This window comes from Homalodisca vitripennis, chromosome 3, assembly GCF_021130785.1.
Source record: "Homalodisca vitripennis isolate AUS2020 chromosome 3, UT_GWSS_2.1, whole genome shotgun sequence".
NCBI classification, from domain to species: Eukaryota; Metazoa; Arthropoda; class Insecta; order Hemiptera; family Cicadellidae; genus Homalodisca; species Homalodisca vitripennis.
Window position 1 is genome coordinate 97,292,736 of NC_060209.1, and position 12,940 is coordinate 97,305,675.

The 12,940-nt window shown below is 37.7% G+C and overlaps 1 protein-coding gene across 1 annotated transcript in view; it reads left to right on the forward strand.

Moving 5' to 3' along the window:
* The window catches only part of LOC124358294 (midasin-like), a 77,722-nt gene extending 65,002 nt beyond the window's left edge, over window positions 1-12,720 (forward strand). The window contains exons 39-44 of the mRNA XM_046810592.1: window positions 500-798; window positions 913-1,077; window positions 4,539-4,673; window positions 5,865-6,004; window positions 9,681-9,930; window positions 12,226-12,720. Coding sequence (XP_046666548.1) covers window positions 500-798; window positions 913-1,077; window positions 4,539-4,673; window positions 5,865-6,004; window positions 9,681-9,930; window positions 12,226-12,405 — 1,169 coding nt within the window. The 3' untranslated portion in view covers window positions 12,406-12,720. The remainder of the gene's footprint in view (window positions 1-499; window positions 799-912; window positions 1,078-4,538; window positions 4,674-5,864; window positions 6,005-9,680; window positions 9,931-12,225) is intronic.
* Window positions 12,721-12,940: the final 220 nt, after the last annotated feature.

Here is a 12,940-nt window from a genome sequence, read left to right on the forward strand (position 1 = left end):
GCAGGAATCAAAGCAGAATAGGGAAAGCTTAATTTTGTGTTTATATCAGTCCACTCATCTGTAGGTTGGGGTCAAACAGATTTCAGCAGATATTACAAGTGAGATTATGATGGCAGACAGTGTATGTGTATTGCATTTTGGTGTGTAATTCCTACAATATACTGTATTTGTTGTAATATGTTGTTGTCACTTTTGAATGGTCTTATGCCTATGTCTAGAATGATAGAATATGGACTTAGAAACATCATTCTGAGATGTATGGATCCAAACATAAATTAAAACTAAGTAGACTGACCACTGTCATCACATTTCTTTCACAATAGGAAAGACCTAACACGGTGTGCAATTCTAACTATTCATAGAATTTTAATACATATCTGTGTCTTTTACAAACTCAATTTTTCTTTTCTTTTAAGTCTATTTGTATTTTATCTTAAGCTCTAATACATGAATATTTCAATTTAATATTTTGCTAACTAAACATCTGATTTTTCAATAGATGAAGAGAAAACTGAAAATGAAGAAGTAACTAGTGTAAATCCTAAGAAAATGAAGGAGAATGATGACGCAAATCAGGAAGGTGCCAAACAACCGTCATCAGAGGGAGAAAGGGTTGAAGCTGAGGCCAAGACGGAGATGGATGTGGAGGGAGACCTCGTAGACACCATGACAGTGGAACGAGGTGCAGAGAGTTCATTCCATACCAAACTGGATGATGTGGCCGAGGTTCTGTCCACTCAGGCGGACATAGAGAGCATTCGCAGAGACCTGGAGGTCCAGCTTTCAACTTGGAGTCAGGTAATTTTTTGTTAAACTCTGTGTAAGATAAAGTTGTTAATGTTTGTTATATTGTATTGTAGTAACAGTGAAAGAAATGTTCAAACTATTGCCAATTTGATGTATGATGTCCAGCCACCAGCCAATGAAGAGGCAGCCCAAGCATGGGAACGTCTCAGTTATGTGACAGCTGACTTGTCACGTGAGCTGAGTGAACAGCTAAGACTTGTGTTGGAGCCGACACATGCTTCCCGACTGAGGGGTGACTTCCGCACTGGTCGTAGGATCAACATGAGAAAGGTACAAGAACACTTTGCTTACTCTCTGACCCTTTTTCGCTGTTACATTTTCAAAGTTAACCTTTCAAAAACTAAGTACTAAATGATGCAAAAAGAGCTAATTTGAAGTAGATGTTCGCTAGCTGTTAAGCAAGTACAAATCGTTCCAAAATCAGTGTTTTAGAAATCAATGTTTTAGAAATCAATGTGGGACTCCCTTGCGGACTACCCACTAAACCCCCTACGGGCCACGGAGGGCCCAAGCCGGAACCCTTTCGGATAACATCTTGCCTGGTCCGTGTGTCTTATATCCCAACCAGGACCAAACTACTTGTTTCGGAAGCTAGGGGTCAGCCAGGCATCCGTCTTCACACTTCTGATGAAGGATCGCATGTACATGAGTGGTGACTGCATTCCAGGCATCCTCATTCTGCAGCATCATCTCCACAATGGTCTCTGCCGTAACATCACCAACTGTGGTGGCGAGCGTTCGCCTGGCCTCGGTGAAGCGCCATCTTCCTCCGGGCAGTAAGCACACCGAGGCGACCTGACTTTTCCCATCCTGTAGAGGTACTTCCTAAAGTAACCGTGCCCCGTCAGGAACTGACACAGGTAGAAATCTATCTCTCCGTGGCCATGATCTATCCAGGATTGAAGCTCTCGAATGAGACGGAAGGTCCAGCGACCGTCCGATCCTTCCGTCCACCTCCGCTGCCAAACCTGCAGAGTCTCCGCCCTGGCAGCAGCCAAGGCATCCTCTCTACCCCGCTCGGCAGCCTCTCGGAAGACGGTCTGTCTCTCGATGGCCAGCAGGTCAATAGGAATCACCCCAGCCACGACCGCCACGGCCGAACCGGAAACGGTGCGATAGGCGCAGGCGACCCTAAGTGCCGCTCTTCTCTGTACCGATAAAAGCTTTTGACTGTATCGCCTTATCCTCATGACACACCCGCCCAAACCTCTGCGCCATACAGAAGGGTTGAGTTTACAGTAGACATGAGGAGGCGTCTCTTACTTGACCTAGGGCTTCCTACGTTAGCCATCAGCCTGCCGAGAGATATAACCACCTTAGAGGCTTTGTCACACACCGCCTGAATGTGCTCCCAATACCGAAGACGGCAGTCGAGTAACACACCCAGGTACTTCGCCGCAGTCCTTGTCCGAACCTCGACACCCCCCACATTCATAGAGATCAGAGTGGGGATTCTCCGTCGAGTGAGCATAACGATTTCGGTCTTGGCGACCGCCAGCTCAAGTCCATGGCTCGTCATCCAGGCATTGACCCGAATCATTACCTGATTAAGGCGTAACTGTGCCAAGTCCGGACTCCTCGCCGTGATGACTGCAGCCACGTCGTCAGCATAACCCACGAGGTAGACGTCGTGGGGCATCTCGAGGCGAAGCAAACTATCGTATGAAACATTCCATAGGTCTGGGCCGAGAATAGACCCTTGAGCCGCACCGGCAGTGACCTCTTTTGTTCTCCTTCCGTCTTTGGTTTCATACAACAGCCGACGGTTCTTCAGGTAGTCCTGCACAATGACCAGGAGATAGTCGGGCACGCTGAAGTCCCGCTGCAACGCCTCTAGCATGTCCTCCCACCGAGCAGAGTTAAACGCGTTCTTTATGTCAAGGGTAACCAACAGCACAATCGGCCGAGCCTGGTGACAAGCTGTTTCGGCTTGCTGGACGGCACTGATCACCTCTGTAATGGCGTTCAGAGTTGATTGTCGCTTTGAAAGCCGTGCTGCCGGGGAGAGAGATCTCCGGCGGCTTCGATGGACGACTGCAACCTGGGTTTCAGCAACCTTTCATAGAGTTTCCCCGCGGTGTCAAGCATACAAAGTGGCCTGTATGCCGACAGGGAGTTCGGATCACCTTTGCCTTTGCTGATCAGCGCCAACCTAGCAACCTTCCAGCGCGACGGGAACACACCCGCTACCAAATATGCATTAAACATATTCAGCAGCAAGAGTGGATAACTCGCCGCCACAATCTTCAAAACCTCAGCTGGAATGCCATCAGGTCCTGGAGCCTTCTTGTTGCGCATGGTAGACACCGCCGCTACAAGCTCCTGCTCCGTAAAAATGGGAACGTCTGGAAACGGTCTCGCTATTGTTACTATTGTTAATACTGAGTTTATAACATGTAATCAGTTGTTTCAGTAATATCTGTGTTTTTTTTAGAACACAATGCTAGAATCCTACTTATTTATGAACTGGCACTAATAAATGGAAAACTAACCTTTTTACAGGTTCAGAGCTTCCTCTGAAGGCGGTCTAATGGTCGATTCATGGCCCACCCTTCCCAAATAAGACACCCTTTCTCTTCCATTTTTTTTCAAAAAGATAGTTGTAATATGTTAAGTGCATTCCACTTCCTCTCACCCTCAATCGTCTTTGTTTTGACACTAGGCTTCTCGCCTTTGGAATGCTCTCCCCGAAGATATCAGATGTGTTGAGGACCTTGCTCGTTTCGGGTGGGGGGTTAGGTGCTTGCTGCTGTGGGGGTGACAGATGGTGCTGCTTGTTGCGGTCATGTGATCAATCAGTGTGTTAGAATGATTGAATGTTTCTTGCTTCTTGCTCTTCATTTTGAATTTTTTTGTATTTATTGTAACATGTATAAAGTTTTTCTTTTGTATTTTAACTATTTAATTAATTTAAATATATACATTTTTACTTTAAGATCATTTAATCTTTTTATAGGTTAAGCATTTTTGTTTTTTTCTATTTAAAGAGTAAGTTAATAATGTATCACAATTGTATTAAACTATTGTAAATTTACTATATACAATATGAAGTTGAGTGGTAGAGAGGGCTTGATAGCCATAACTCCGCCTCTTTAACAAAGGCATTTTTCATTCATTCATTCAATACTCCCACTATCATCAACACTGGCAACTATGGGTACTGTGTGTTCCTCAGGTGTAAATGTGAAGCATCCTTAACAGCTACCTTACAAGCTTACAAGGTCCAGTTTGGTCAGATCTCTACGCCATGTGGAGATAGCCATGATGAGATAGCCAATATTGACTTGGCTATTGTCATCAGCAGTCTTCTGTTGCTCTTCTTGGGATTATCAACATTGTTCATCACCATTCTGAGACTAACAACAATCACTTTAGCGGTTCTCGTGCATGACTTGCGTTTGTGCCCTCAGTAGTTGAATTTATTGTTCACCTTCAACTCCAATTACTTTTCCTTTCTTTTGGCTTTCAACTGCTGTACTCCACCTCTCTTCAGTACTACAGTGGGATCTTCCAGCAAGTGATCATGACAATCTAGCTTTATAAATGGCTAGCTGATACTCTTATAATTATATTGAACATATAACATGTTTTAAAATTAAATAATTATTTAATATTCTACCATCTAAATATATATTTTTTTAATAGCTTTGAACAATATTTCTAGATTTTGATTTAATTTTGGTTTATATAATCTCAGTATTTTACTAAATTTATTGTGGTGTTATGAACAGGTGATTCCATACATAGCGAGTCAGTTCAGGAAGGACAAGATATGGCTACGACGCACCAAACCAGCCAAGCGAGAGTACCAGATAGTGTTGGCTATAGACGACTCCTCCAGCATGGCTGACAACCACTCTAAAGAGGTAATGGCTATTACACATTTCATAGTTATTTATCTTATTTTGAAATGGAATGAATCTCAATATTATTTTGGCAAAAATAAGTTGATTTTTCAATAAAATGTATGATGGAAATATAAAAGTATTAGAGACTAGAAGTCATTTATTCGACTCATAGTTCAGACTATGAAGGTATGTCGGCTTTTATAAGGTATGTTGGCTGTGAGAAAGTAAAAATTATGAAGTTGTTCAAAATGTAATTAAATCAAATTGATTATTCACTTCATTGACAGGTGTGTTCATTTTGAAACTAAAAGTGAAACAATGCTCACAAGTTCTGAAGCAATGGTCCAGTTCTAAAATTATTTTATAATTCTAAAATTTCCTTTACATTTTCTAAAGATTTAAAGTATAAAAGATACAATCTTTTCATCTTGTCATTTTTGAATAGATTTACAAAAACTTGCATTTTTTGTAAAGAACCCACTAAAAAGTCAAGCACCTTGTGCCTCGTTTGAAAAATGATCCTGAAATATTAATTTTCTATCTTTATTTTGTAATTAAATATTCAATAATTTTATCTTCCTGTTCATCATAAACATACTAAATATATGTAAAACATATATATTTTCTAATTTATTGTGTACAACACACCTACAAAAAATACCATCGCTAGGAATTTGTTTCCTCAACAAAATTTACTCTTTTTAAAAAGTACACTAATAACACTAAGCACATCAGTTTATTAGATAGCACATAGTCTGTTTAAAAAAGCCTCAGCAAGTTTCATTACAAATAAGAAATTATACATTAATATTGTAATAATATAAACCTTTTTGAAAATAGTATATTGATTATATCGTACTTAAGAAAAGTCATAGGATTTGCTTTATTAAAAAAGCACTCATATGTAGAGAATATAACATATAAATGAATTATTTATAAGTGAAATAAAAAATGTGTTTGTATATAAATAATCATAATACACACTGCACAATGTATTGTAGAGGCTAGGACCAGTACACACACACACACACACACACACACACACACACACGCACGCACGCACACACACACAATCTACCTGGGCTTGTGTATTTCTAGAAGGTGACAACAATTGCTTATTTTCACTATGAGAATTAGGTAATAAGCAACTTTGATTTTTCACTAAATTGTATACTTTATTAGATTTTTACAAAGTTCTGTTCGTTTCAGTTGGCTTTTGAGTCCCTGGTCGTTGTCAGCAAGGCCCTGAACTTGCTTGAGGCGGGGCAGTTGGCTGTCCTCAGCTTTGGTGATAAGCCTAGAGTGCTGCACCAACTCGGAGACACCTTCACAGAACACAGTGGCGCAAGGTGAGCACTGCCTGCATATCCCGTACTTGACAAACTGTGCCATTGATATATACATCAGATAACTCCTACAAACTTAAGTGAATTAATATTTATTGAAACAAAATTATGACTTCTTACATTTGAACTTCCATTAAATTTTATAAACTAAAATTGTAATACCGATTCTACACAAACATTTTAAAGAATAACTGTATCAAATTTTCTTTACTTTTAACCACTTATAATTTCTTGTCACAGTTATTTCTTTAAAAAATATACCAGTATATTTTTAGTAGGTTAATTATATGCTGAACTGAAAATGGAAACGTATTAATTTATATAAATTTATCATTATCAATATGAATAATTTTATTTGATATATTTTAATATTTTACAGTAACTAGTGTAATACAAAATTCTTTGCTGATTTTGTGTACTGTATGTATATGATCTGTCACAACTGAATCCCAAATGTCAAATTCACTGAATCTTCAAAATAGATTCAAATTTGTGAATCGATCAACATGATTCGATAACCCAATCTGCGTAGATTCGCCACATCAATAATTTGTTTCAAACTTTGATATTAATATCTGTATTGTAGATAAAGATGTATAGAATATTAATGATAAAACCAAGAATCTTTTTAAATATTCTTCAGGTTGGGAAAGCTGGTGTGAAATTTTCCATTCTGAAATTATTTATGATAACTTTGAAATTTGTGTAAAAAATACTATTATGACATTGGTAATCCTAAATGAACTAGAATAAACCCAAACATATGAAGCCTGAAAGGCCTACATGGGGTTCACAGTGATACACTCCTGAACTTGGAGAAATAAAGAACAGGCTTGACTTTCTTTACACATTAGCTAAGAATGAACCACAAAACAGTTCTTTCTTTGGAAATAGTTAAAATAGGCTAAAAGCGTGTTATAGGTACAAAATAACCCAGCAACCCAGTAACAGGCTAGCATTGGTACAAGCAAAATTAAATCAAAAACTTATTCGAAATTGGTTGACTGCTTATGAATTGGTACTAAATACTAACAAAACAGTTACTACTTCTTTTGGCTCGTAAGAAAAATTGAAGCAACGAATAGAAAATCTAAAATTCTTGTGCTTAACCCTTGACACAACAGATTGTTGGCATTAGTATATATTATTCTCAAAAGTAAACTCATTCGAAACATGTATGCTTTAAAACGCTTTTGTGGTGAATTGGACCAGGACAGCAACCGCACGGCCTATTTTGGTGTCTTCCCAACACCTATGGTCTTGTTCAATGAGGCGGAGCCTCCCATGCTGAAGTATTTATAATGCAGAAGAAGGCTACCCCTGTTATTGCTGGAGCAGGAAGACTTGTCCATTGTAGGGATATCTTTAAATATGTTAAGATTCTCACCCTACTTTGTCTCATATAATGCAGTGTTTGCTATACCTGGAAATAATTAAAGCAAAAATGTGCACAGAATAAAATTCACTCTTCCAATACAAGAATTTGGCATTTTATAAATTTAGAATAGAATAGAATAGAATTTTCTTTATTAACTTGAACATAGAGAACAGTTATGCGTCATATAAAGTATTTTAGTACAGGTTTGAAGAATTGTAGTTTGTGATTTGTGTCTTTGTTGAAACTAGAGCTCTTCAGTGAATTCTTGAATAGTATACACAGAATATTCAGTCAACCAGGTGTCAAGTTTCCTCTTCAATTCCTTCCCTGTCATCTGTCTGTAGTTTGCTGGAATCTGGTTAAATAGATGTGCCCCCAGAGAAGTTGGTTTTCGTTCATGTAGTACAGTGCAATGTCATACTAGTGGGATAATGAATGAGCTCCTGGTGTTGTGGTTGTGTTGTCGGGTTTCTCTAGGGAGTCCTAACTTGTCCACAAGGAGTATGAGTTCTTGTATATAGATTGCTGTGACAGTCTCGATTCTGAGGTGTTTGAACGCAGGCCTGCAGATGTCTCGATGATCCAGATTGGCTAAACATCTGACAGCTGATTTTTGAATTGTTAATACTCTCTTAAGATTTAAAGCTGAGGTACCACCCCACCCAACGACCCCATATCTCAGGTGGGTTTCCATGAGAGCATGATAGGCAATTTTTGCCATTTCCTTGTTGCTTATGTTTTTTATTCTTTTCAACACATATAAGGCAGTGATCAATTTTTTGCAAAGGGTGTCGATGTGTGGACCCCAGGTTAGTTTAGTAAAATTTACTTTACTAATTTACTAAACAAAAGTTAAAAAACCCTCTGTTGCATCTAGATTAATGAATAAGCTGCCAATTAAAATGAAAACATTAAGTGACTGTTCTTTTAAAATAATGAAAAGTACACAATTTCTTGCTAAGTAATGTATTTTATTCTGTATTTGAGTTTTATTGAGTCAATGAACTGAAAATGACTTTTACAACTAGTAATAAATACATTTTAACATGAATGGCCAACAAATTATTCTATTCTACAAGTTTTAGGCATTTTATCCTGCTCTTGAAGGGAGAAGAGAGATTGAAATTCTGCAGACAATTGTATTTTCACAGTGCTGATTCACATAGCTTATCACTATATCCATTACAGAAATGAAACAGTCATAATTCCCTTTAGGACTTCTGTACACAAAAACTAAGATTAGGTTTAGATCTACAAGTTTAAAACAAGTTAGTTCACCGTCCAGTTCAGTAGATAGGTTATTGAACCTGTCGATTACCTTAATCTATGCAAGTGATAAGCTTGAATAAATAGCTACACCACCATGAATCTTCGTGGAGTGGCAGTAACCAAAGGCTAGAGTTAGGTTACCAATGTTTTAGTACTTATGTAGTTTCTCAGAAGAAAGGCAATGTTCTTATAAACACAGTACATGTAGGTTCAAGTCAACAATCACTTTTTCAATTACAGTATTTTTAATAGAAAGGTACTTCTTATTATGGTGATAAAAATTTACTGAAACATACTCTGTACTTACCGAGTTCATTGATACTGTATTTTTGTGGTTAAATCTTTCTGAAAAGTTTTCCTGGTGAAGACCTAGGTCTTAGGTGTTTTCCCTTAAACTGGTTCCAAAAAAGACATCTTTGGGTTAAAAACCTCATTGAACACTGTGCTCACATGGATATAGAAACTCCAATCTTGAAAGAACTATACCCTGGATTTTTATTTTTTTATTTATTAATTTCACAATTACCCTTGGCACTGTCAACAATACACTCACTTATATCTCCATAATTCATTTTCAGAGTATTTGGACATAAAAATATGTCTGTATTTTTCCATTACTTTTAGCTTATTGTTTCTTATAGTTGAAACTGCTGGCTGGTTAAGAATTGATGTCTATTTGCAGTAGGTATACATTGTGCGTACTATATTTAACTTCAACAATGACATAGTTAACCTGATCATTTACTTCAAAAATCTCATTAAATCAGAAGATGGCCGAGATACAGGAGCTAACGTATTTAGACTGGAACATAGGTCATGCTGTTGCCTTGTGTTTACTTTCATGCAGCTCAACTTTATTTCCCTGTGTTATTTCCCTAACTGGTACCAGTGAATTCCACTGTCATCTTGATCTTTTTTGATGATTGTTTATTAACCAGTCAACAGGTTTTTGGGTTTGATTAAAATTAATTTATGATTGAAATAAAATTGTTCAAGATTTAAATTAATTTTTGCATGTGGGTATTGTACCAGATTGCTGCAGCAATTCTCCTTTGAGCAGCAGAAAACGCAGGTGGGTGCAATGGTCAACTTTGCCTGCAGCCTGTTTGCGCGCAACCCACCACGCTCGGGAGTCTCGGATGTGGCACAGCTACTGGTGATTGTGTCTGACGGCCGCGGTGTACTCAACGACGGAGAAGAAGTTGTGCGGCAGGCTGTGCGCAGGGCCAAACACATGGGAGTATTCATGGTGTTTGTCATTGTAGACAACCCTCAGAGCAAGGTCAGTGATTAATCTTTTGGCCTTTTAATACTAACCTCTAGTGTTGTTTTAATTACATGATTTAGAACCTGGTAAACTTTGTAGGGGAAGAGCAAAGATCATATTACTTCAAAATAACTTAAATAGTAACTGTATGTTCAGCCAAGTGGGAGGAGTGGCAAGCTGTAAAAAGAAGAATGTAGAATTTGATGTTGCAATGTTGTAGAATTTGTATTACATAGTCTAAAATACTTACAAATATTCTACCATATACGAGGGGGTACCAAAAAAAAAACCGGAATTATTTTATAAAAATTATATATTATCAAATTTTTTACAATACGACCTTATCTCCTTCAAAATAATCTCCATTACAACTAATACACTTGTCCCAACGGTATTTCCATTGATCAAAACATTTTTTGTAGTCATCTTTAGAAATGGCGTCAAGCTCGAGCTTCGTTTTTTTCTTAACCTCTTCAACGCTGTAAAATCGTTGACCTTTCAAGCCTCTTTTCATGTGTGGAAATAAAAAAAAGTCGCATGGAGCGAGGTCAGGCGAGTAAGGTGCGTAGGGCAGCGGAACCATGCCGTTTTTGGCTAAAAACTGCCTAACTGAGATGCCTGTGTGTGCCGGTGCGTTGTCGTGGTGGAAGAACCAGTCTCCAGTCTGCCACAAATCGGGTCTTTTCTGGCGAACACTGTTGCGCAATCTTCTTAAAATCTCCAAATAAAATGTTTGGTTGACAGTCTGACCTGGAGGAACAAACTCAGAATGAACAATGCCTTTAGCATCAAAAAAGCAAATCAACATGGTTTTGATGTTTGATTTGACTTGCCGACATTTTTTTGGACGAGGTGAAGATGGCGACTTCCATTGGCTTGACTGTTGCTTCGTTTCTGGGTCATAACCATAGCACCATGACTCATCACCAGTAATTACCTTTTCCAGAAAATGGGATCATTTTCGAGATGTTCTTTCAGAAGGCGGCAAGTTTCAACTCGATGTGCCTTTTGATGGTCAGTCAGAAGTCGAGGAACAAATTTGGCAGCAACCCTTTTCAGTCCTAAATCTCCTGTTAAAATTCGCTGAACCGAGCTCCAAGTTAACCCACTACTCTCTGATAGTTCCTCAATTGTCTGTCGACGGTCGGTGAGCACAAGTTCACGAATTTTCTCAACATTTTCGTCCGTTCGAGAGGTTGATGGACGTCCAGAACGAGGTTTGTCTTCAATCGACATGTCGCCATTTTTAAATCGAGCGAACCACTCGTAGACCTGAGTTTTCCCCATAGCATCATCTTTGTAAGCTGTATTCAACATTAAAATAGTTTCTGCAGCATTTTTACCAAGTAAAAAACAAAATTTCACAGCTGCACGTTGTTCACTTAAACTTGCCATGACAAAAAACGAAACAAGAACAAAACAGGGTTAGTGAAAACAGTCACTACGAACGAACAGAATGCTTTAGGACAATGAAACTGGGGTCACTGAGCTCGCAATGGGTTGCGCGACACACGCCTAGCGGCAGGAATGTGTACTACACGCTGCCGGCTGCCAGCAATACAATTCCGGTTACTTTTGGGTACCCCCCTCGTAGCATAAAAGTGTGGCACATGCCAGTACCAACTCACTGTGATCGGCCCTCAGCCTTTGCTTTCAAATGTACATAATTGTAAATGTGTTACAGTCAACATTACGTAACCCATTGCAACTAATATTTAACGTTTGTTTTATAATTGTATAAATCTTTCTCTTACTGCCTTTCTGATTACTTGAACACCTCCTAAGAGAAACATTTAAAGAAGAAAACTTCAAGATTGGCTGATAAAATGAATGGTCCTATTCAGTCGAAGAATTCACTAACTGGAAGAAATGTCAACCAAATTTTGTATAACCTACATATCTTTGTGTCACCATTACAACGTTGTATTTCTGTATGAAGTTATACGAATAAATAATTCTAGTTTGATTTGATTTAATATGATTCTCAATCTGTAGCAGAGGTTTCAGTAACAGCTTTTACAGCAAAGCAATGGAATTTAAATTATTAACATTTGTCAAAAGTTGGCAGATTGGATTGCAAGGGTGGGTTCAGATCTTGAACTGTGCCACCACTGTAATTTTTTAAGATATTTCAAATTTTTCAAAATTTATTCTTCACCCCCTTTTGTTTTTTGTAATTTGCAAATTACCCTAATTTTTTTGCAGTTTTTAACAGAATTTCATGAATTTCTGTTTACACGAACAACTTGGTCATATGTTCTTGTAGTATATTTCTTGTGTTTTATTACAAATAATAATAATATGTTACAGGACTCTATTCTGGATATAAGACTGCCAAAATTTAGTGGAGGCAAGCTGCTAGGGATTGTCCCTTACATGGACAGTTTCCCGTTCCCGTTCTACCTCATCCTTCGAGACATCAGCAGTCTTCCGTCGGTGCTGAGTGATGCTCTCAGGCAGTGGTTCGAACTCATTACTAACACTTCGTAGACTTATGCACTCACAGTTCTTAAATGTGTATATTATGTTTTAAAGTTAATCTATTTTTATACATTGTTATGTTTTAATAATGTAAAATAGTTCTTTAATTACGAAATATTTCTTTTATGTACTAAAGGATCCTTTAGTAACTAATAGTGTATATTATCTCTAAGAATTTAAAAAAAATGTTTAGTGACAATAAAACTTTATTATGTTAGTTAAGGGATTTAATTGTATACATAAGGTATTATAAGATTTTGTATGTTATTGTACATAACTGTTATGTAAAGTAAATGTATTTTAATAAAAATATGTTTTACAATAAATGTTTATTTCTTTGATTGAATTTACTCCATTACTTAATAGGTAAGTCAAACATCCATAATGTTTGTGTAATTCCTTGAATGGGCATTAAGAGGTAAATAAAAGTATTTAATCATTGTATTGTGAAAAGGTTTGTACAGCCAAATTACAAATTTAAATCCACAACAAGGATATAATTCACTGTGTTTACAAACTTTCTGTGTTTACAGAAACTATAGTA